We start from the raw sequence: 23876 nt of genomic DNA, 5'->3' as shown, positions 1-23876 counted from the left end.
CCAGCCATGAAGTGGGTGGTATCAATTTTTTTAATTTTCCTACTATCTTTTACAGAGTCTAGAACAATGCATAAAAATGCATATGGAATAGGTAAGGTATTTTGCTTTTCCTTTTGGTCTTCTTCTCTTTATACTCTCACAATGCATTATTCATTTGCCTTGATGTATTTGTCCTTCTTCCTATTCCGCCTTGAAGAAAATATTAAATTGGTAAACATTTTCAAATGAATTATTAACTTGTAACTTTTCAAGATACTTGTAAAATGATGGCAGTACTTAACATGAGGGGGTTATTTACTCCATATTGAGTTATATTTGTATCTTATTTATTGGCAGTGTGTGTGTGTGTGTGTGTGTGTGTGTGTGTGTGTGTGTGTGATTTTTCATGCTTTTTTGACTTTGGGACATGCAGTGGTACTTAGAAGATGTCCTGGCTTAATACCATGTGAAGCCAGGGATCAAACCTTGGTCTCCCCATGTAAAACATGCTGCACTCCAGCCCTTTGACTCATCTGTCTGGCCCAATATCTATATTTTTACTTCAGAAAAATGGGCCATTATTAATCTGAAGAAGAAATAATGAGGCTTGAATACAATGGGACTAGGAATCTAAAGTAAATTACACTCAAAAGGATGACAAAATTATATTCATCATTTGATTTCCAAATCAGTTAGACATGAAAGTACAAGTTGACTCCTAAAAAAATTAAGGATATAAAAATCAGACTTTAGTTACAAGGTTTACTATAAGCTTTTCTTGTCTACCTCAGTTGTTTTCCCCCAGTTTTCTCAAGTATAAATTGAGATTTATTTTAGATGATTCCTAATATGTTCACAGTTCTAAAATTGCAGTTGTAAATAATTTAAATGATGACATCTACATAAAGCAATTTTTCTAACTGCCAAGAAAAACACCATTTCTAATGAAGTTTATTTTGCCTTCCAGCTTCCATATTGGATTCTTCTCAGTGTTCCACAGAGGCGAATTTAGTTGACCTGTAAGTTTTGCTTGTATAAATGTACTTTAAATATCAAAATGCTAAAATTTTCAACTAGGAAATTAAATTAAATTTTATGTCTCTATTAATTCTTAAACATGTAAAAACAAAATTGTCAAGAAAGAATTTTAATTGAACATTAAATTGATTTAAAAGAATTTTAACTATTGACCCATGCCTTTGGAATTAACCTCTAGGCTCCTTGAAATTCTAGGATACCAAAAAATTCAGATTTAAAAAATTGAGGATTATTACATGACAGCAATTACCATATAAGAATCTAGAAGTTTTCATAATAAATACTAACAGTTTGAAAGTGCTATATTCTCATTTTCTCTGTTTTAAATACTGTTCAAATCCTATTAACAAGTAATAGGAGGCATAGCATTCCATTTTCTATTATTGCTAGATTTCTATTCCCTATTTCTGGAATTTCTAATAAGAAACATAAAGTAATGTAATGATACTGCTACTTGCACACAGAAATCTGCTATATCAGTGCTCTGAATCAATGATCCCCACACCAAATCTTGATCATGCTTCAGATTGACACAGGCAGAGGTCTAATGACCAATTGTTTGCTTAAATATAAAAGGAACTATAAGAATATAAAAACACGCACATTGTGACCACAACAGATGAAGCACTTTTATGGGAAATTCATTTAGATATTATTTTCCACAGATATACATACATATTAAAACACATGTGGGGGAAGAAGACAATAATAAGATTCACATTTTTTTCTTGGATGAACTGAATGAGTTTTTTTGTTGTTGGTTTTAATAACACTTTAGCTATCACCTAAATAAGTCACAAAATAGCAGAAAAACAAACAAAAACTAAATTTAAAATTGAGAAAAATAAGCTTGATTAAAGTCTGTTATTGAAGTATTAATAAATATTTTTGTTTCAGAGCTACTATAACTGTTGCTCAGTTTGTTCCAAAAGCTACTTACGAGGAAGTAAGCAAAATGGTGAAAGATGTAGTGGCTGTCATTGAGAAACCCCTAGGCAGTGACCAGCCTGTGGGGTGTCTAGATGATCAGGTGAGTGATAAATAATAATAGTAATAATAATATAATACAAATAGCACTGTTAAAGTCAACCAAAATTTACCATGCAGGGATAGCATAAAAATGTAAATATTTGAAGACTTGCTATTTGAAAAAGACATTAGATTAATTATGAATTGCCAAAAGGGAAATCAAAACCAATAGGTGCTTATTTTAAGAAAGATAAAAGAACCATGAACAAAAAAAAAGAGCTAAAATTCTGAAATAAGAGTATCTGGGTGACCATGGATATGGTATTTCACTTCTTTGAGCTTTGGTCTCGTTATTTATAAAATAAAGGATTATAGTAGTCTCTACTTTAGAATTGTCATGAAGACCCATCCTATAATAATAGTGGGAGACAGCATTTATTTTTAGGACCACACCTGGTGGTACTCAAAGGCAATCCCTGGTTTGGTATTGCTTGGTCACTCCTGCGCTCCTGGGGGTTCTAGGATTTAATATTCTGAGCTATATCCCCTGCCCAGAAGTAAATTCTGAGAGGAGGGTGTAGGGTCATACTCCTGATTCTGTGCTCAGGGATCACTCCTGGCAGTTCTCAGTGCTGGGGAGAGATCAAATGTAAGGCATTGCTCTCCATCCCTATGTTATTTTTCTGCGCCCAAGAGTTAATGTTTTTAAGCATACAGTGACAAAAATTTTCTAGAGAGCAGTACACACATTGATAATCAAAATATTTCATGATATTGAACATGGCACTGATGAATCAAAATGAACATCCAGTGAGCCAAGATGCCTTGGATGAGATTGACTGGAAACATAATAATAAATAATAATTTGCTTGAAAATATTAATTTATTCAATCTTAACAATTATCCTAGGAGATAAATGCTCATCATCCAGTAGAGGAAACTGAAACACAAAGGTCATGTAACTTTCTAAGGGAGCTCAGACCCTGGATTGAAGCCATCTGGTTTCAGAATTCACACTTGGCTTCAGTGCACTATGGCCCCCACTGTACATGTGGAGTGCATGGAGCATACTTAGATTTTAAACTTTTGCAACTAACCATAATCAATCACAAATCCCGTTTAAGTTTTGAATTTCAGGTAAACTACAAATACTTTTTTATTATAAAGATATCAAATGAATGACATGAAGATAATAAATAAGTTATTATTGTTCATTTCATTTTGGCAAGTATAATGATTGGTGCTAGTTAATGATAATACAAAAAGTCAGAACAATTTTCTGGGTCAAAAGATAATTTGTCTGAGTATTATAGAGAAGATATTTTTTGCAGAGTAAAAGTGCTTTTCAGTTCTAAAATAGGTGATTCAACAAAAATATCCTTTGGCATTTCTGTTTTAGCTTGTCCAGATAATCTAAAAATATGTAGACATGTAATAACATCCATATCATATTGTAATTTTTCCTCTTAAGAGAAGGTATTTATACTGCTTTTAAACTTAATTACTTTAATTTTTTATCTAAAATTAATATCAAATTTTAGATCAATGTCTTGCCACAACAATTACATGTGAAATGACTATTCACGTATGAAAAATAACATAAAAATCAAAGAAAGTTCTTTAAAATATAGGACCAGTTTGTCAATAGCACAAAAGGAAAAACAATATTTCAAAAAATTCTTGTGGGGAGACAAAAGTGACATGATTTTTTTTCTTAAGAACAAACAAGTTTTGGGGCCAAAGTGATAGTAAAACAGGTCTGCATTTGTCTTGCATGTGGCCACCCAAGTTCAATCCCTGCATCTCATATGGTCCCATGAGCACTGGCAGGAGTGATTTCTGAGCACAGAACCATGAGTAAGCCCTGAGCACTTCTAAATGTAGTCCCCAAACAAAACAAACAAAATTAATAACATTTTAAGGTCTGGAGACATACACAGCAAGTAAGGACTTGCCTCGCAAGTCTTAACGGTTTTTATCACTGACTCCACATACAGTTCCCCAAGCCAGACCTAAGAGCAGAGCCAGGAGTAAGCCCTGAGCATAACTTGGTGTGAACCCAAAACCAAACACTCAAACAAAAATTAACAATTTATTTTATAGCTCTCTGCCTTTCTGGAAGAAATTTGCCATGAAAAAGAAGTTGTTGAAAAATACCAACTTTCAGACTGCTGCAGCCAAAATGAAAAGGAAAGACATAGCTGTTTACTGGCACGCAAAAAGGCTGCTCCAGATTTTATCTCAACTTTCCAACTTCCAGAGCCTGGCTCGAGTTGTAAGGCATATGAAGAAAATAGAGAGACATTCATGAATCGGTAAGAATCCACCGAAAGGTAAACTGAAACTCAAGTTAGGAATCAATGACCAGCGGAGTTGAGTCTATACGCAACTTACAGATGTACTGTAAAACAAGAGAATAGAAATATTTGGTGTTGGTTCTCTCTTGAGTTCCTGTAGAAAGAAATTAGGTGAACAATATTAAGTGTGCCTTTATTTCCCTCATATTCTATACAGATGCTGTAAAGCAGGTTATTGAACTGTCATTTTGTTTCATCTTGTTTTAAGTTTATGAGGAAAAAATTTTATTCTGGGCAAAATCTACTGTCTGTGGAACTTGCCTGTTCTCCCCTTCTCTGCCAGGATTTCCAGCAAGTACTAGGTTTCCTCCCATGTCCCAAAGTACTACCTCAGAGTCCATGACATGTCTCAGTGGTCTCTGATGGAGTGAGTGATGCTCCCAGAATGGAATGTTTGGGTCCTCTCTTGTGCCCCGAGCTGCCAAGATAGGCTCCAGTCCACACTGGCCACCTAAGATGAAATAATCCAGTTTGCAATTGAGAGAAAGAATATAAACGTCTATTCCATATAAGAAGTGTTGGAGACCTTTTGTTCTGAATAAGTGTTGGGTAACTTTTGTGGCCAGAAATAAGCCTAGGCCATTAATTTGTATCATTACCTTATGGTTTTATTAGTTTTGTTCTATGTCACTTGGCCTAAATTTAAGTCCCTAGGCATCGATTGATGAAGCTAGGTGAGAACTACATGTATAGACTGAACATTAAAGCCTGTAGTGGTTCTTTGGTCTCTTGAGATACAACCCTTATTCCGAACCTTGTTCCTCAGTTTTAGTTTGCTCAAACATCTGAGTATCGCATGACAGTCCTTCCAGAGCCTTGTATTTGGTATTTCATACTTACAAATTTACTAAGGAATAAAAAGAAACAACCTTTGATGCAAGAATGTTTAAGGTGCATAAGGTTGCATAAATACAACTCACATGCATTTGACACAGGATGCTGTGAAGACATGCATACTAGGTGCATATGACCTGCTTTAATGATTATATACAGCCATTAATGGCTCCTCGTAATACTTTTGGCTGCTAGCACATTCCCAGGTATGATTTAAATTCAGATTCTCCTTGGGGAAGTTTTTTTCTTCCTTAAGTCTGTCCTTGGGACATTTCTGTCATGGAGAGTGCCAAGGTGAGTAACTCCATTTTGTACTGAAGAGGAAAAAAAATCTACTTTTGTATTTCATTTTGTGGAGGTCTGTTTATGCTGACTCTTAAACATGTCTGAGTAGATTTACTGAAAAAGCTATATTAAGTACCATAGTCAGCATTTCTATTTTGTTTTTAGGATAGAAAATGGTATCACCTGTTAGATTTCAAACTCAATTCCAAATCCCCACCTGAGGATCTTTAGTGAGAAAAAATTTTGGAAACTTTTGTGGGCAAAAATGGCTTTTTTGAATTTTAAAGAAAATCTGGAGTCCAGTACCAATCTATATTAAGGTTACTTTTTATGCACTTATAAATCTTATGGTTCTGTTTCATTTTATAGATTCATCTATGACATAGCAAGAAGACATCCCTTTATGTATGCACCTACAATTCTTTCTTTTGTTGCTCGTTTTGACAAGATAATCTCATCTTGCTGCCAAGCTGAAAATGCAGCTGAATGCTTCCAAACGAAGGTAATATTTATATTTGTGTGACTATTTGAACCAACATGTTATTCTGGCAGTGACTCATATAAACAAAACAAAGTTAAAAATGGAAATGTGCTGGTGTGTAGAGCATCATTTTAAAAATAGAACATATTTTATCAGTCCGATACTCCTTGAGCTAAAAAAAAATGATTTTTTTCCTTGGCTGTTTCGTTTTGGTTTGCGTGCTAAGTGGAGATTGTAGGTCTTCACCCATGAAACAAACCTGGTCCCAAATTTGTTGTTTTTAATCCCGTCATTTTTTATAGTTTGTTAAAGGTAAAGGTAAAGGTAAAGCCCTCCCTTTGTTCATCGATTTGCTCGAGCGGGCCCAGTAACATCTCCGTTAGAGACTTTGTTGTTACTGTGTCTGGTATATCCAATACCTCACGGGGAGCTTGCCAGGCTCTGCCGAGCGGGCGAGATACTCTCGGCAGCTTGCTGGGCTCTCCAAGAGGGGCGGAGGAATCGAACTCGGGTCGGCCATGTTGGCTGCATGCAAGGCAAACGCTCTACCGCTGTGCTATTGCTCCTGTTAGCCAACAATTATTAGGAGAGTTTTATTAGAGAGAGGCGAAGGTGATATTGTAAACCACAGTGAGAGCAGTAAAGATAAGCGAAGATGAGAAAGGAGATGGAAGAGGAGAAGAAGCAGAGAGAAAACAGGGAAGAACTGTGGTATATACTGATATTCATCAATTCTTCTAATTTTTAGAATAAGTGAGATACACTTTATTTCTTTAGAATGAGATACAAGTTTCGTTGCTACTTAACAAACAATAAAACGTAGGTAGAGAGAAGTGTACAGTTTTTTAGATTTTTCAAAATTAAAAATGATAGCTATAATTAGTTACTTGCCCCAAAAATTCTGCAACAAAATTCCTCCAGAATTCTGACCATTCCATGGGGCCAGAACTGTAGTACAGTGGGGAGGGAGTTTGCCTTGCATGCGGCCAACAGGGTTCTATCCCCAAAACACCATAAGTTCCTCCCGAGCCAGCCAGGAGTGATTCCTGAGCCCAAAGCCAAAAGTAAGCCCCGAGCACCAAAAAAAAAAAAAAAAAAAAAAAAAAAAAAAAAGAAAGAAAAGAAGAAAGAAAAGAAAAAAAAGAATTATGATCATTCCAAAAATGTCAGGAAGCGATTCAATCTCATTCTTTTATACAATGGAAGATATTCAAGAAATTATCAGACCTCAATTTATCTTAAATTTATTAAAAGGGTTGAGATAGATACATAGATATTTATTTCATCTCACATATGAAAGTCATATTATTTTTATTTCAAAGTATTTTAGTACCTTGTCTGGCATAGATGCATGCAAACAGACCTAAAAACCAAATGAACAGGACCAGAGAGGTAGCTCACAGGCTGAGCTCATGCTTTGCATGTGATAACCCAACGTTAATCCCGGCCTCTCATGTTCACCTGACTACTGAGCTAGGGTAACTCCAAGACAAAACAAAACAAAATTAATTGAATAAATTCATTTCTGCAAAAACACATGGAATTTATAATTTCAATAGAAAGTAGTTTATTTGAATTAAATGGTATTTAATTAAAGGTAAAGGCCCTCCCGTTGATCGTCGATTTGCTCGAGCGGGCCCAGTAACGTCTCCATTGGAGACTTTGTTGTTACTGTGTCTGGCATATCGAATACTCTCGGTAGCTTGCCGGGCTCTCCGAGAGGGGCGGAGGAATCGAACTCGGGTCGGCCATGTTGGCCGCGTGTAAGGCGAACGCCCTACCCGCTGTGCTATCATAACAAATTATTAAAATTATTTTTAAATTATTAAAACTACAACTATGTGCTCTCTTCTTGCTTCTTGCTTTTCTTCTATGTCTAGGATGCATCACTTACAAAAGAGTTAAGAGAAAGTAACTTGTTAAATCAACACGTGTGTTCAGTATTGAGGAAATTTGGATCTCCAACCTTCCCAGCCATGTAAGTTTAAGGTCTATCCAGGGACAAAGATGTGAAGTGCATAGCGATCATTTTGCAATTGGCATTCAGTTGTACTGAATGAAATTTTTTTTTAGTGAGTACTGATGTGATTGGAATAATGAAATCTTAGGATTGGAAGGAAGCAAACAGATCAATCTGTTAGCACTTTTTCTTTTGTTTTCCTTTCTTTTTTTTTTTTTTCCCTTTTTGACATTTATTTAAAGCCCAGATGAGATAACACGAAGAGACAATTTCCCAGGGCTGTGAGCATGTAGCCCCACAGTAGAGAATGTGCCGTGTGTGTGTGTGTGTGTGTGTGTGTGTGTGTGTGTGTGCACGTATTTCCCTGAGTCTGATCCTTGGTACTACAAAAACTTCTGAGATTTATATTATTTGTCTGTTTTCTTAGGCATATTATTGTAAGTGTGTATTAATTATCTGACTTGATCTGAAGTTACATCATAATTAGACTATGTTCTTCCACATTCTCTACAAAGTAGATTTAGTCCTCAAGTAATATAATTTATTGTTTTTGGCTTAATGAGAATGTTTTATTTTTGGTTTGAGGGTCACACCCATTGGTGCTCAGGGTTTACTCTTAGCTTTGGGTTCAGGGATCAACCCTGGCAGTGCTCAGCGGGACCATATGTGGTTCCAGGGATAAAAGTCAGGTTGGTCTCATGTAACACAAGCACCTTGCCCGCTATACTATCACTCCAACCCTTCACCTTGATATGTCTTGACCTTGTGGTGCTTGAGTCCCACTTCTAGTGCAGTGCTGGGGTGCTACTCCTGGAGGTACCAAGAGGAGCAGGCAGTGCTACGGATCAGACCGCACTCCTGCAAGCAAAGCCTGAGCACCTACTTCATCAGTCTCTGCAGTCCAACCTAAACATTCCATAAGGACCAGAGCCAATGTACGGGGGTGGTGCATTTGTCTTGCACACCGCTGATCCAGGTTCAATCCCTGGCATCCCATATGGTCCCACGCGCATCGCCAGGAGTAATTCCTGAGTGCAGAGTCAGTAATAACCCCTGGGCATTTCCAGATGTGACCCCAAAAGCAATAAACACATAAATAAGATAAACATTCCTTAAAATTAAATATGCAGAAGGAACAAGAATTTTTTTTTTACGTTTTTCTGATCCACTATAAGTCTTGTCATGATAATATGTCTGAATGCTTAGCCTACTTCTCTTTTTGTCATTTATCATTGATTTGCACATAGGTACCCTATGTATTTTCAAAAATATTTTTTCTCCACTGTACAAAAATGCCTATCCATGTCTTAATTATCTATCTTTAAAATTTTATTCCACCTTACTTACTAATGATCCCAGACACTCATTAGGGATAAACAGTAAAAAGATTTAATAAAATTCATAGAAAAACAACTTTTGGAAAGGATAAGTCACTTTCAAATTCTTTGTGAGTAAAGTCACAACTTACAGGGCAAAGGTATTGAAATTTAGGCTTCAAATTGACAAGACATATTTCTTTCCTTTTATTTTTATTTTTTTTGAACAAGAAAAGATTTCTGCAACTGCAAGAAAAGATTACAACTGCAAATATGCTATAAATGTTTCTTTTTTGATAAATAAGCATTAATTTTCATTCCTTTTCTTCCCTCCATAGAATTGTTGCTAAATTGAGTCAAAAGTTTCCCAAAGCTAATTTTTCTGAAATTGAAAAATTGGTCCTGGATGTGGCTCACGTACATGAAGAATGCTGCAGAGGAAATGCGTTGGAGTGTCTACAGGATGGGGTGAATCACTTCCTAAGAATTGAATTTTTATTAGTTTTCTTTCCTTTTCTCTTATTCGGTTAGTCCTTGGTGTAGTCTTTAATGGACTGAGTGAAGTAGCAGACTTCTTAATAGCAAAATTTAAGCCGCCTTCTATTGATCCTTTAGTATACTTAAGAGATGTTCTTATTCATTCTTACCCTCAAGGAGATAGTAATGCCTCAGAGGATTTCTTTGGAGGCTCTTTGGAGGAAGAGTTTTGAATTTTAATGTTCTTGTTTTTCTATTCACTCATTTTTCTTAATCTAAAATATATATTTAATACTCTTTATGCACTAGGGACTGTAAGGGACACATAAGTTACTGCAGGGTTACCCTGGAATATTTATGGTCTGATAGAAAGGATGGCCTTGTTGAGTAGATGAACAGTCTTTACCTTTCTGGATTTCTTTGTGTGTGTGTGTGTGTGTGTGTGTGTGTGTGTGTGTGGTGTCATACCTGGCAGTACCCAGGGCTTACTCCTGGCTCTGCATTCAGGGATCACTCCTGGTGGTGCTCAGGGGACCAAATGGGGTGCGGGGCATTGAACCCAGGTTGGCTCCATGCAAGGCAAGCACCCTACCTGCTGCACTGTCTCTGCCCCTACTTTTCTGTTCTTTATGTCAGCATAATGCCTGATACTTGGGGAGCACTTGATTATATAATCATGTATCTATTATATGATTGCAGCGAAATATAGCACAAGTGGGCCAGAGAGATAGTACAGTAGATAAGGTGCTTGTGCTACATGCGACCAAGTTCAGTTCCTTCCCTGGCACAGTATAAAGTACCTCAAGCACAGCCAGTTGTGATTCCTGAGCACAGAGCCAGGAGTCGGCTTTGGGCAGTCAGGTGTGGCCTCCAAACCAAAACACACACACACACACACACACACACACACACACACACACACACACACAGATATAGGCATATCTATATCTATATCTATATCAAGAAACTTTTTATTACAAGGTAAAAAAGCCAATCTAGCTATGTGATGGTGAATTGTGAATAAAGCTCTATAAGTGAATTATATTCCAAACCAAAACCTCATTAACAGAATTCTGAAGCATGCCTCGGTCTGGTTTATTAGGACTTCTTAGACTTGGTAGGAGATATCTGTCCCTTAAATAACTTTCTCTTTCTCTCTCTCTGGTCACCTCTGTAATAATTCCTCTCAAAGAATATTCAAGTCATTGCTCTTGGGTATTCAAAAGACTTCAGGATCAGGAGTAGGTTTCCTGAGGCTAAAATGCAAATGAAGTGCTCAATTCTGCTCCAATCCACAGTAATTTGATACAGTTGTGGGACCCAGCAGATTGCAGGCAAGGTGTGGGACACGTGAGGGTCACAGTCCTGAATACAGGCCAAGGTCTGAGAAATTGGGAGGATAAATTGAGAGGAAGTCACCCAAAGACAATTTTTTCTACATATATTTTTACTTCTACGAGCACTACCGAGTAGCTCACCCGCACGGCAAAGCCTGGCAAGCTACCCATGACATATTCCATATGCCAAACACAGTAACAGCAAGTCTCACAATGGAAACGTTACTGGTGATAAACAACAGGAGGACAATGCCACAGTGCAACGAGTACTTACCTGCACATTAGGGATGCTATTTTGCTTTTCTTTAAGGTCAGTTCTCTTGGCCTTAACTTTCAATTTTACTATTTTATACGGTGAATTAAAAAATTAGTCTTTCCATTTTTAGGACTCAAAGTGGAAAAAGCAATTTCAGTATGGTATGTGAGTTGGTTTTTGAGGATTAAACAACAGCTCTAAAGGTCCCCACTGAAAATTCATAGGATGTTCAGACCTATGGGCTTTCCCCCTGGTCTCTGGGTACATTCTCTGCTCATCACTTAGAGACTGCCATCTTCAGGCCAGAGTTGCTCACTGCAGATGTTCTTAAAGATGGAACCTTAGGTTACGGTAGCAGCTATAATAGAATTCCATATTCACATATCCGTGTATAAATGTGAAAATCATCTGATTTGAGGAATAAATTTTCTAATTAAAATTTTTTTATTAAAATTTGGAGGCTGGAGTGATAGCACAGCAGGTGGGGCGTTTGCCTTGCACGCGGCCAACCCGGGTTCAATTCCCAGCATCCCATATGGTCCCCCAAGCACCGCCAGGAGTAATTCTTGAGTGCAGAGCCAGGAGTAAGCCTGTGCATCGCCAGATGTGACCCAAAAAGCAAAAACAAAACAAAACAAAATAATTTTATTAAAATTAAAAGTAAGCTTTTAGGTAACAACTGTGTAAAGTATTAGACAAATGGGGTTGAGAAGAAAAGGAGTGAGGAAAGGCAAAATAGAGATGAAGCTCTAAAATGGGATGTAGGTAAAATGTTTTCCTTCTGTGCCTTTTCATTTTTCCTTTTTTACCCTCCCCCTCTCTTTCTGTCTTTCCTTTTCTTCACTGACTTGCATTAAAATTGGAAGTCTTGAGTTCGAGCAAATAGATCTTTAAAAACCAAATTTATTTATATTTTTGATTACAGGGGAAAATTATGTCCTACATTTGTTCTCGACAAGATGCCCTGTCGAGTAAAATACAAGAATGCTGCAAGTTGCCCATGCTTGAACTTGGCCAATGCATAATTCATGCAGAAAATGATGAGAAACCTGGAAATTTATCTCCAAATCTCGATAGATTTATAGATGCTAGAGATTTCAGCAAGCTTTCTTCAAGGGAAAAAGACATCTCTATGGCAAGGTGACATATTCTATATGTGTGTGTTTATATTTAGAGTAAATGTTATTACGCAGTTGGTGACTCATGTTGCTGAAATGTCTCTGGCATGTGATGATAATGCTAAAGTGTTATGTTGGGGGCTGGAGAGATAATACAGTGAGCAGGGCGCTTGTCTTGCACACGGCCCATCTGAGTTTGATACATGTGGTCTATGAGCTCAATAGGAGTAATCTCTGGGTGCAGAGTCAGGAGTAAACCCTGAGCACTGCCAGGTGTGGCCCTCAAACCAAACAAACCGAAGCAAACAAAAAACGTTCTCCACCAAAATATACTTAAACAAATAATTATTCAGTAAAGAATAAAATATATTTATTCAGAGAGACTTTAAGAAGTGCTATTAATTACTGACTTGATTTTACATGAGGCTGTATTTTCACTTTGTACTAGCTTTTCTGGGATCATGTAACCTTATATAGTTTTTCCTAATAAAGGCCACACTGAATTTCCAATTGGGATATGAAAACTTTTGTACTAAGAAGAGCTTATGATTATGAGTCTATAGTTTCACTGTGCATTTTAAGAAATATTGTCCACAAACATTGCTCAATGGATAAACCTAGAGAGAGGGGATTTTATTGGAAATATTTGATATATATTTGATTAATACACAATTTATTTTGGTAAGAAAATCAAAATATATCTTATAGACACTTGTATTTATTAAAGATAGTGGATAAAGCATATTCTCATTCCACTTACCTTAAAGAGAAGCAAGCAGTCAAGCTTACAAGTTTTCTTTTATTATATAAGGTATATCTAAAGACACCAACGGAAGAGAATTTGTATGCTTCTTAGGAGATTGTATTTAATGATCTTCAAGGGTCTTTCTAAACTTAATGGCAAACTTCTAATGTAATAATAAAAATAATGGCCCAATTTTCTTTTTGAATATTTCCTAAGGATATTGCTCTGCTAGTACATTGATATTAGACAGTCACATACTTGCAATGGTAAATGGAATGATGCAAACAAGAACCAGGTTCAAGAAACCCAGGTTGATAATTTGTTCATGGCATAACCAAATATGACTTATTCCATGACCTGGGAATAAGCTTAATAAATTCAAGACTTATCTTTAAACTTACATATATGTATTGTCCAAAGCTTTAATAGAAGCATTTCTTCAATTGTAGTAGATAATTTCTTAATCAAGAATGATCTTTCTTAAATCCATAAGTGTTAACACTACTATAACCATGTTATCTAAACTATGTAAGTAAAGTAAAGTAAGTAAAGGCCCTCCCGTTGATCGTTGATTTGCTCGAGTGGGCCCAGTAACGTCTCCATTGGAGACTTTGTTGTTACTGTGTCTGGCATATCGAATACTCTCGGTGGCTTGCCAGGCTCTCCGAGAGGGGCGGAGGAATCGAACTCGGGTCAGCCATGTTGGCCGCTTGTAAGGCGAACGCCCTACCTGCTGTGCTATCGCTCCAACCGTTGTTTAAAAAAAAAGAAAGAAAGAAAATGAGTGAACTTTAATACCACACTTAAATATCTTTTCACCAGATTTATGTCCTCAAAGAACTGCTCAAAAAGACTTTACAACTTGCTTTGAGTTTATGTGTCTCATTTTGGTATCGCTTTTCTTTCCTTATTACTCTTCTTTATCAGTATCTGAGATTAGTTCAACTTTCTCTTATTTATTTTCTGTTCTGCCATGATGTATGCTTTTGAAAGGTCAGTATTTTATTTTCATATTACCAAAATCCTTAGTGCTTAAAGAAATGCTTACATAGGATAGACACTGGAAACATATATGTTGACTAAATGATGTAAAGTTCTTACATTTAAAACCCAAATAAAGGGTGCAAAAATATGCCCTACTATTTTAAAACAATTTGAGTGATAGTAGTTTGAATTAGTGGTTTTGCCGTTCATATTTCAAATCATATTTAATTTCTAAGGTTTTTGCTTGAATTTTAATTTCAGTATTTTTTTTACATAGGACTAGTCTCTTGATGATAGTAATGTTATATTTGCTCCATATATTTCAGATTTATTTATGAATATTCAAGAAGACATAATGACCTTAGTACCGTTGCGATTCTAAGAAGCGCTGAAGAATTCCAGGAGTTACTGGAGAAGTGTTCTCAGTCTGAAAATCCTCTTGAATGCCAGGATAAAGGGGTATGTTAAATCAACTTTTTCAGAAATAATATGAAAACCTCCATTGATGTTCATTAAAAATGTTGTTTATTGACTGGAGAGCAGGTAGGACTCTTGCCTTGCACGCAATCAACTCAGGTTAGGTCCTGGGCACCCCAATAGTTCCCCAGTTCCCATCAGGAATGAGCTCTGAGCACAGAGCCATGAATAATCCTTGAGCACTGCTGGGTGAGGCCCCTTCAAAAAACAAAACAAAGACATTGTGTGAAAACATGTAGCTATTAACAACTAGCACTAGCTGCTGCATGCTTTCACACAAACAACTAATCATTAGTAATTAGTAATAAAAACATATTAACAATGTGTCTAGATATTAAGTTCTTAACTAGCAGCCAATGGAGTAACTTCACTTATATTAGAAATAAAATATAGCACATGCAGTAGAACATAGCACATCTGAAACTAACTATAAATAATTTGTAAATCACAGTGCCTTTATATGAAAATTTCTTGATTTAAAATACTTATAAATTAATTTAAAAAATTTTAAATGCTAATCCCAAATCCTTTGACATACAAAATAAAAACATAATTTGGGGGGAAGGTGCTGCCAAGTGATGCTGAGGGGCCAGACCCCAGGATCATTCCATGAAATATCCATCTAACTGGACTATGGTTCAATGCCAGGGGCCAAGGATGCATTGCTGCAGTGTCAGGGACCACCAAAGTCTGGTGGGCTGTGACTGGTGGCCTTTAGGATTACATCCCCTAATGCTGGGGGGGGGGCTCCCTGGGTATATCCAGTTATGTGCCATTGGCAGTATGGTGTTGGGGATGGAACCTGGACTTGCATAAGCCATAATCTTTGTACTATCTCCCCCAATTCAATCAGAGTTTTTTTTTAATTTCTAGCAAGACAAGGCTTTTGCACAAAAGAGTTATAATTCTTTATCCAAAAACTGAGTTCTGTCATCAAATAATTTTGTGACGCATAAAGTTTGAAACTTAATCTTCCAAAGTCCATTTGATTTTATTTGGACAATTCCTACTTTGCTATGTTGAGCAATTTTTAAACAAGAAACTCTAAGATTCCTTTTGACCCCTCCAATTGTTATCATAATGAAATAAAGTCAAGTATTAAATAAAATATAGGTCAACTTTTACATACACAGTTATACCTTTGGGAAGAATAAAATATGTGTGGTTGTTCTATTTTCAGGAAAAAGAGATAGAGAAACATGCTCAGGAGAGCCGAGCATTTGCCAAGAGAAGCTGTGGCACCTTCCAGAAATTGGGAGACTACTACTTAAATAATGCGTATGTTTTTTAAAAAAACAGTATTTTTGCCCATTTTACATTATTAACTGCTTAGGGAAAATAAATCTAAAGTAGTCACCATGACTACCATAAATTTCATTTTCTTTTTAAAATTATAAGTCAATATTATTGAATCACACAATTTTCCCTCAGTAGGCAGATTTGCCCATTCCTTTATTAGGGGCAGCAAGAACTGCCAGTAAAGTCTGATCTATGACACTGACTTCATTTTCTCAAAACTGAGCACTACTTACCTTTTGCTTGTAAAGATATCTATTCTGCCCTGTCTGTATCAAAGCAGACTACCCAGAGATCAAAGTTGAAGCTGTTTGAGGTTAAGAAAAGGAATGAGCATTTGATTCCTGACCAGAGCTTGTTTTCCCACCGTGATAGTCGGTGTAATCAAAATAAAGGGTAGTTCATTATAGTAAATGGTGATAGCACAGTGGGTAAGGCGTTTGCCTTGCATGCAGCTGACCTGGGTTTAATTCCTCTGCTCCTCTTGGAGAGCCTGGCAAGTAACTGAGAGTATCTCCCCGACACGGCAAACTATTCGATATGCCAAAACCAGTAACAAGAAGTCTCACAATTTGTTGTGAGATGTTGCTGGTGCCTGCTCGAGCAAATTAATGAACAACGGGAGGACAGTGCTACAGTGCAGTGCTACGTCTCATATAACTGGCCCAATACTATGTGGATGAAACTAGTGAACTGATTTTATATCATCATTGTGAATGACTCAGCAGGGTCTGCTGGGAAATGCCCTCTCTCTCTGTCTCTCTCTCACTTTCTCTCTCTCTCTTTGTTCTTCAGATTTCTTGTGGCTTACACCAAGAAAGCCCCTCAGATGCCTGCCCCTGAGCTGATGGTTCTCACCAGGGAGATGGCGCGGGCAGCAGCTGCTTGTTGCCAACTTAGTGAGGACAAACAGTTGGCCTGTGGTGAGGGGGCGGTGAGTGTTCTGTTTAGTATCATCTTGTTTCTGTCTTCTTTGACTGAAAAATAGCTTCATAATTCCCAGTTAAGGGAATCGGTGGCAATCCTATGTGTATGTGGCTTTGCTCCATTAGCTGTTCCATTATGTACAGTGACAAGAGTTCGGGAGGGGGTGGAGGTTGGGCACTTGGCTCCCAAGAGTTGGCATGTCGCAAGACTTCCTGTTTTTCTAGTATCCCTGGCAGGCGTGTAGTCACTTCATTTCACAATGTCCGAGTAAGTTTTATGCACAGGAAAGACAGAAGGACCAATACGTCATTTAACTCATGGTTTCCGGTGGAGTTTTGTGTGTGTGTGTGTGTGTGTGTGTGTGTGTGTGTATGTGTTCAACTCTATAGATAAAAATTAGTCACTTTACTTTTAGCCATATTTCTTATATTGCCTTTTGTAGCACACTTTTATCCTAATATTTTTCCCCCTTTGATGAACTATAAAACAGGGTAAGTCCGGTGTTCTGAATTTTTTGAAAAGGGCCAATATCCCTAGTATCACACATATTATTACGGTTTGAATTTTTTCATTAGTTTTTTTCCCTTTATAATTATAGTTGTGAACAAGATTTTCTTTTCTGTTATCCTCTTTTTCTGACAGGGTTATTTGTTTGTTAACTCCATTTTTTTCTTTTTTTTTTGTTTCTACTTTTTCACCAATGACTGAATATTAAAGGAGGATTTCTTGTAAATAGGCATCTGCTTGATTATAATTTCAGCGTGTTAGGGAGATGCGAGGGTGCAGGGTGGTGTAACAATTCAGAAGTGAAAGTTTTAGAGTTTTGCATGTGCCTGGTCTTGGAAAGACTACCCTGTAGCACCCTCTGGTCATATCACACTGGGAGAGTTCATGACTTCACTAGGCTTATGCTTTTTCACATGGCAATTGAAATTAAACTTTGTTCTGCTCTTATTGGATCATGGTGAAGGGTTTGACTCTGGTCCCAGTTTGGGTTACCAATTAAGATTTTTTACCGATTTCAACAGTGGGATGATGGAAAGGGTTAATAACCAGCAATTAGATACTACCTAGGTGTTCTGCAATTCAACTCAATCCCATCTTTGTCTACCTGGAGATAACATCAGTTAGGAGTTCAAAACTAGGTTATACAAGACTGCCCTGTGACTCACTAGAGTAAACATCAACTGTAATTCAGGATTACATTTGTACTTTTCTAGTGGACTAGAGGATCCCAAGAAGCTTTCCTTGCCTATGGTAACGTTTATGGAGTAGCTACAGAACGCAGAGAAACAGTTTACTTACTATGTTACCAATTCATCATAAAAATTATCATTTGGGAACAAGAAGGAAAAGATTCATAGGGTAAAGTGTGGGGAAAGGAGCCAAGAGCCAAGCCTTTCAGATTTTCTTTCAGTGTGACACTCTTCCTGTTATTCTTTCATTCAGAAGTCACCTGAACCCAGTCTCTTTAGGAAGTTTTTGAGGTTTCACTATGATTTGAGTGATTAAACCATCAGCCATTGGCAACTGACTTAACTATTCATCTTTCTTAAGGTCTGGGGGTTGGAGTTGAAAGTCTCATAACTTAAGAAATTGCATGAATTTTAGAAACTTTTAAGTTTCTAACTCTCAGTTTCTAAACAGAAACATAAACAGGAACAAAAATAGTACATATTTCTTCTTATTAGTCACATTATCACAGCTGTTTTTTTTGTGAGGTTTTTCACATACCTGATTCAACATCAAGCCTACTATATCATATGCACATGCAATATGTTGTATTTTATTAGAAGTTATTGGTAGGTGCGTAAGAAAATTTTTTTAAATGTGGATGTAAAAAATTCTACGTCAGAAAAGTGTTAAAGACTAACTTATCAACTCTATTTATTTTCAATTAGGCATATATAAGAGCTATATGTGTGCATGCATGTGTGCATATGAAAGGGCTAGGTAGTGCTTATTGCCTTGGAAAGTGAATCTCTAAATTCCCTAAAGTTAAATAAAATGCTCAACTAGATACATATGGTAAAGATAAGCAACATTTTGATTTCTAAGGTGAGAACAGAGAATCACCCCTCCCCCAGCACCCCTACACCCCTCTCTTTGGGAGTATATATGTAACTGGAATCATGTTTCAAAGAGTTGATGCAAATATCTGAGGGAATTGTTTTTAATATTACCTGTGCAATACTGCCTGTTACTAAATGTGGTATAGCCCATGCAAATAGGAAAATAAGAATCCATATTGACATTGACAGCACATCATCCTCCACTGACAGAATTTTTTTCTATGGTATTAACTATAAATTCTTTACTAGACCATAAAAATTATTGTACCCATTTTATGGCAACCTGACTTTTTATGACTAATGATCAATATCTTTCTTCTTTTTTATTGTACTAACTAGGCTGACCTTATTATTGGACAATTATGTATCAGGCATGAAGAGACTCCAGTAAACTCTCATGTTGGCCGGTGTTGCTCTTCTTCATATGCCAACAGAAGGCCATGCTTTAGCAACCTGGTGATGGATGAGGCATATGTCCCTCCACCATTCTCTGCTGACAAGTTCATCTTCCGAACGGATCTGTGCCAAGCTCAGGGTGTAGCACTACAAACGAAGAAGCAAGAGTAAGAGATTATGAAAAGACCATCAATAGCAAAAAGCAGTTGAGATTTATGTTCTATGCACCCAACACTCTTGGGCTAACGGAAGAACATAAGTACATCAAAGCACTTAAAGTGACTTCCAAAAGAGTTTTGTCTTGGTGTCATAAGTGTCATTGGGAAAATTAGGCCTTAAAAATTTGATGAGGGTAGATAATTTTTGATTTGTAAAATAGTCTCCATCGTAAGCTATTGTGACACAGTTTGAGACAGAGAGAAAATGTGTACTTCTCTTCGGGGAACAAGGATATGTCTTTGCAATAAGTCTGAATTCTTCCATTTCAAAGTTCTAGAAAAATGCTATTGAATCTATTATTATATGATTTATTCTCTGGATAAGATAATCATAATATTTGTTTTATGATAATGATAATATTTGGATAAGATAATCATAATATTTGTTTTAACTACAAATATGGGTGTTAAAAGTGGAATGCATGGTTCAGTTCATGTGGACATTATTCTGTAATGCTGATGCTAGTGAAAGTTAGTGAAATTCAGGTGTTCCAAATTCCTGTGAATTTTAATACTTGCCTTGTGATGGTCTTCCTTCATGTTAGAAAAACTATTATTTTTTGCTCTGTCAGAATCTGAGTTGTACTTTAAGGTAGAGTAAAACTGACAACTTTGATGGAAGGTCTTCCCTATTTCCTATTCCAATCAATATTAATTCCAATGTGAAAGTATTGTTTAATGAGCAGTGTAAACAGTCAGTATGACTCAGTGCTCAGATAAGGGCATAGTAATGGCAGGGTTTATTGATATAGTTTATGAATATAAAGCCAGGATAAGCGACCAGAGTCACCATACAGTGGATAGGGCATTTGCCTAGGACACTGCCCACCCGGGTTCATCCCTTGCACCCTATATGGTCCCCCAAGCTTACCAAGAGTGACCCCTAAGCACAGAACCAGGAGTAATTCCTGAGCATTGCCAGATGTGGCCCCCAAATAAACAACAGCAAAAAAGTCAGGATAAGAAATCTTTTCAAAGAAATAACTGGAAAGGAAGTTAAAAAAAATCAAGCAGGTAAGAAAAAGACTTCATTTCACTGTGTGTAAATATGGCAGAAGTGTGAAATATCATTTAATTTATAATCTGCACAAGTCCAGGCTAGAGGAAAATGGGCATGTTTCCAACCCATCTTTATGATGAAAATACTGGATAAGGTGTGTATGTAAGTGATGAGCTGCTGAAGTGAAGAAATAAGGTGAGGATTGCTAGGGCTTCAGGAATTCTCTGTTCAGAAGCTTGTAGAGCAATACCATTGCATAACCATTGCATGTCATATTGCTTTGTTTCAAATTCTAGATTTCTCATTAACCTTGTGAAGCAAAAGCCACAAATAACAGATGAACAACTTGATACTGTGACTGCAGATTTTTCAGACATGTTGGAAAAATGTTGCCAAAGTGAAACGCAAGATGTCTGCTTTGCAAAAGAGGTATGTACAGTTCATCTTTGCACTCCAAGTAACTGTGTAAAATGTTCTTTAATGAATAACATACAGAGAAGTGCACGAATTCATAATTTTAAAATAATTCCAGAGAGATTTAAAATTAGAAATTGTTTAAAATATTTTATGATTTTAAAATAAATGCAATACTTTCATTAAATATTAGAATCATAACTTTAAAATATGATGAAAATTAATAATTTTGACTTACTAATAGGTAAGGCTCTGGGGTGAATCTATGATGAATTAATAGCAATTTAAATATGTTCTGGCCTAAAATTCATGATTTAAACTAAGTAGACTGTAACAATTACATAAGGAATTAGTTATGCAAATGATATTTGGAGGTTACTTCTAAAATTGTATTTTTTGGTAAAATCTCCTCATTGGTGGTCAGAAGCCTGGGGTCTCTCTGGAGAGACCAGGAGTATGGGGAGTCAGGGTCTGACAGTGGGAGTGTGGGTGGGCAATGTGCTGCCTGGACCTGGCACTGTTCCTCAGCTATGCCAAATGGGCATGCCAACTCATCTCCCAAGCCCCATTTATTTTGTCTTTTGGGGATACATTGCTACATCAGTGGTGCTAGGGGACTGATGGGGACCACCCCGTGCCAGAGATGAAACCTGGTACTCCTTCAAGCTAGCCACAAGCTTCAGCCCCTTGAGCTATCTCTTTAAATCTCTGTTAAAGTGATTTTTAACTCATTTAGGAGCATAACTTGGTATATCAGAATAATTATTAGGAAATCTATTGATTTCATTATTTAGCAACATTAACAATATATATAGTATATGATATATACAGTAGTATATAATCAGAATGTTTGATAAGCCTTTAGTTTGTATTACTAACTATATTTGAAAAATAGCTATATTTGAAAAAGAGGAAATTCGTCCTTTTTGGCAAGTTAATCAGACTCTCATACCATGAAAGTTTGATTGTTTTGTTATATGAACATCTAAAAGAGATGACATTTATAAATATCAAGCTTTCTGATAGGTAATATAATTTAGTGTGTTTGAGTGTGCGTAGTCATCAGTATGCCTGTGTCTGTATTCTTAGTAGGATGGACTAGGACAGAGACAACCAAATCAAATTAAACAAAACTAATGACAGATTTGATGTAAACCAGTTCTGATAAATAGAATGCATAAAGATAAATGTCCTCTGACTTGAAAAGATTTCCATCTAGACGTAGAAACATTAGCAAATTGTAGCAGTGACTCTCTAAAAGTTGTTTCACTGTGTCATTTTAGTTGAAGGGGAAAAGAGAGATGGGTAATAGTAAAGACTGAGCCTGGTGAGACTAAAAAAGAAGCAACTACGGTTGGGATGGGGACATAGCTTAACGGTAGAGCGCCCGTCTTTCAGACTTGAGGCTGCAAGTTCCAACGCCCGTCCCACTCCACATGCCCAATGAGTCCTGAAGTCTCTGACATACTGTAGTCAAATGTGTGCACATCTCCAGTCACTGCAGCAACTACAGTGATGGAAAAGGAAGGGGGATAAAATAACTGTTGCTCTCAGAGGATTTCTCTCTCTGAATTCTATCATTATTGTTTATTGACTTCAGAATTATCTATCTTCACTGTCAACTTGATTTGACTATAAACCTATGAATTCACCACTGAATAGTATAGTGTTAACCGGTGCAGTAATGAATTATTACTTTATCTAAAGATTCTTACTTGTTTTTCATTTTCAGGGTCCAGAACTTATTTCAAAAACTCGTACTGCATTGGGAGCCTAAACACCTTCAGGTAAAAAAAAATATCCAAACAAAGCTAAATATAGTGCTGTTTCTCCCTAAATTTCAAACCATAGCAAAATATGTTTTAAGAGCTACTATCAAATGAGTCTCTTAAAAAGCAAATGCAATTTAATAAAAAAAGATTTATTTTTAAAACACCTGAACTAAGTTACATTCATAATATTATAGTAGTGACTCAATTGACTCATGATTAATTTAGTTTATTTCAAAGGTCTCAGTGAAATCTGTCATGATATTTCTAATACTTCACTGATTTAAAAAATTAATAATTATCTTAATTAACTACCAGTTACTATCTTCTTTATTATTCACTTAATTAACAGTATATTTTTGTTCATATTACAGGGAGAAGAGAAGAAATAAATGAAATCTTTATGATTTGGCATAAACTTTTACTTTTAATTCTAAATGATTTGTGCATCAAGAAATGATGAAAACTTCCTTGTGAGATGTACCTATAATAAAATAAAGTATCTCCAACTATTTTTTCTGCCATGCTTATTTATAAAAGTGTACAGTTTTCTTAAATCATTTTGTATACCATTGTGTCCATAGACTATACTTTAAAAGCAGTACGTATTGGCATTAGAAGAAATTAAAGGTATTCAGGATGAATTTACCAAATTTTAGACTAAGTTAGTAAACTAATAATAATAATAATCCAAAATTAAGCTCTGTTTGGCAATTTAAGGACACTATGTTTATTAAATAACCACTTAAGTATTCTAACAGATAAACTAAAATTGAGAAAATAAATTATGATGCATCTAGGGGTTCAGATACATTAAAAAGATGTGTATTGCAGTTGTTTTGGCCAAGTTATAGTAGTTTTGGTCAAATATAATTAATATTTTATCAATTAATTATTTTATTTTACATGTATTGATTGAGCATTCACTGGGTATTATTCGGAGGAGAGACTTGTTCTCTTTTTTTGTGGAGGTGGACTTATTCTGAAGAAAATAAGTTGCTTGGCTGGAACAATGAATCAAGCAGTTGCTCTAGTTGAGAAAGAAGCAACATCTAGCAATGCAATAGGTTATAGCCATCGGATAAGTGACAACAAATTGGTGAGGTAATTAAAGGATAGCTGAGAGTATTTCTGATTGGGAAAATTTCCACTGGAAGAACAAACATGTCAA

General features: G+C 36.2%; 1 protein-coding gene across 1 annotated transcript; it reads left to right on the top strand.

Annotated features, from left to right (window-relative positions):
- Positions 1-6: 6 nt before the first annotated feature.
- On the top strand, positions 7-23209 carry AFP (alpha fetoprotein). Its single transcript, XM_056111447.1, has 15 exons — positions 7-91; positions 947-998; positions 1915-2047; positions 4090-4301; positions 5832-5964; positions 7824-7921; positions 9558-9687; positions 12215-12429; positions 14463-14595; positions 15794-15891; positions 16705-16843; positions 19248-19471; positions 20819-20951; positions 22669-22723; positions 23080-23209. The coding sequence occupies exons 1-14, from the start codon at positions 7-9 to the stop codon at positions 22711-22713; spliced, it is 1830 nt and encodes a 609-aa protein (XP_055967422.1). The 3' UTR covers positions 22714-22723; positions 23080-23209.
- The last annotated feature ends 667 nt before the right edge of the window (positions 23210-23876 follow it).

This window comes from Sorex fumeus, unplaced genomic scaffold (assembly GCF_029834395.1).
Source record: "Sorex fumeus unplaced genomic scaffold, SorFum_2.1 ptg000013l, whole genome shotgun sequence".
NCBI classification, from domain to species: Eukaryota; Metazoa; Chordata; class Mammalia; order Eulipotyphla; family Soricidae; genus Sorex; species Sorex fumeus.
This window is presented reverse-complemented; position numbering and strand designations above follow the sequence as displayed.

Coding starts and splice junctions, on each gene's coding strand:
- AFP (XM_056111447.1), top strand. CDS start 7: ATGAAGTGGGTGGTATCAATTTTTTTAATTTTCCTACTATCTTTTACA. Junction 7,922..9,557: donor TCTCCAACCTTCCCAGCCAT/GTAAGTTTAAGG, acceptor TTCCCTCCATAG/AATTGTTGCTAAATTGAGTC. Junction 14,596..15,793: donor TTGAATGCCAGGATAAAGGG/GTATGTTAAATC, acceptor TTCTATTTTCAG/GAAAAAGAGATAGAGAAACA.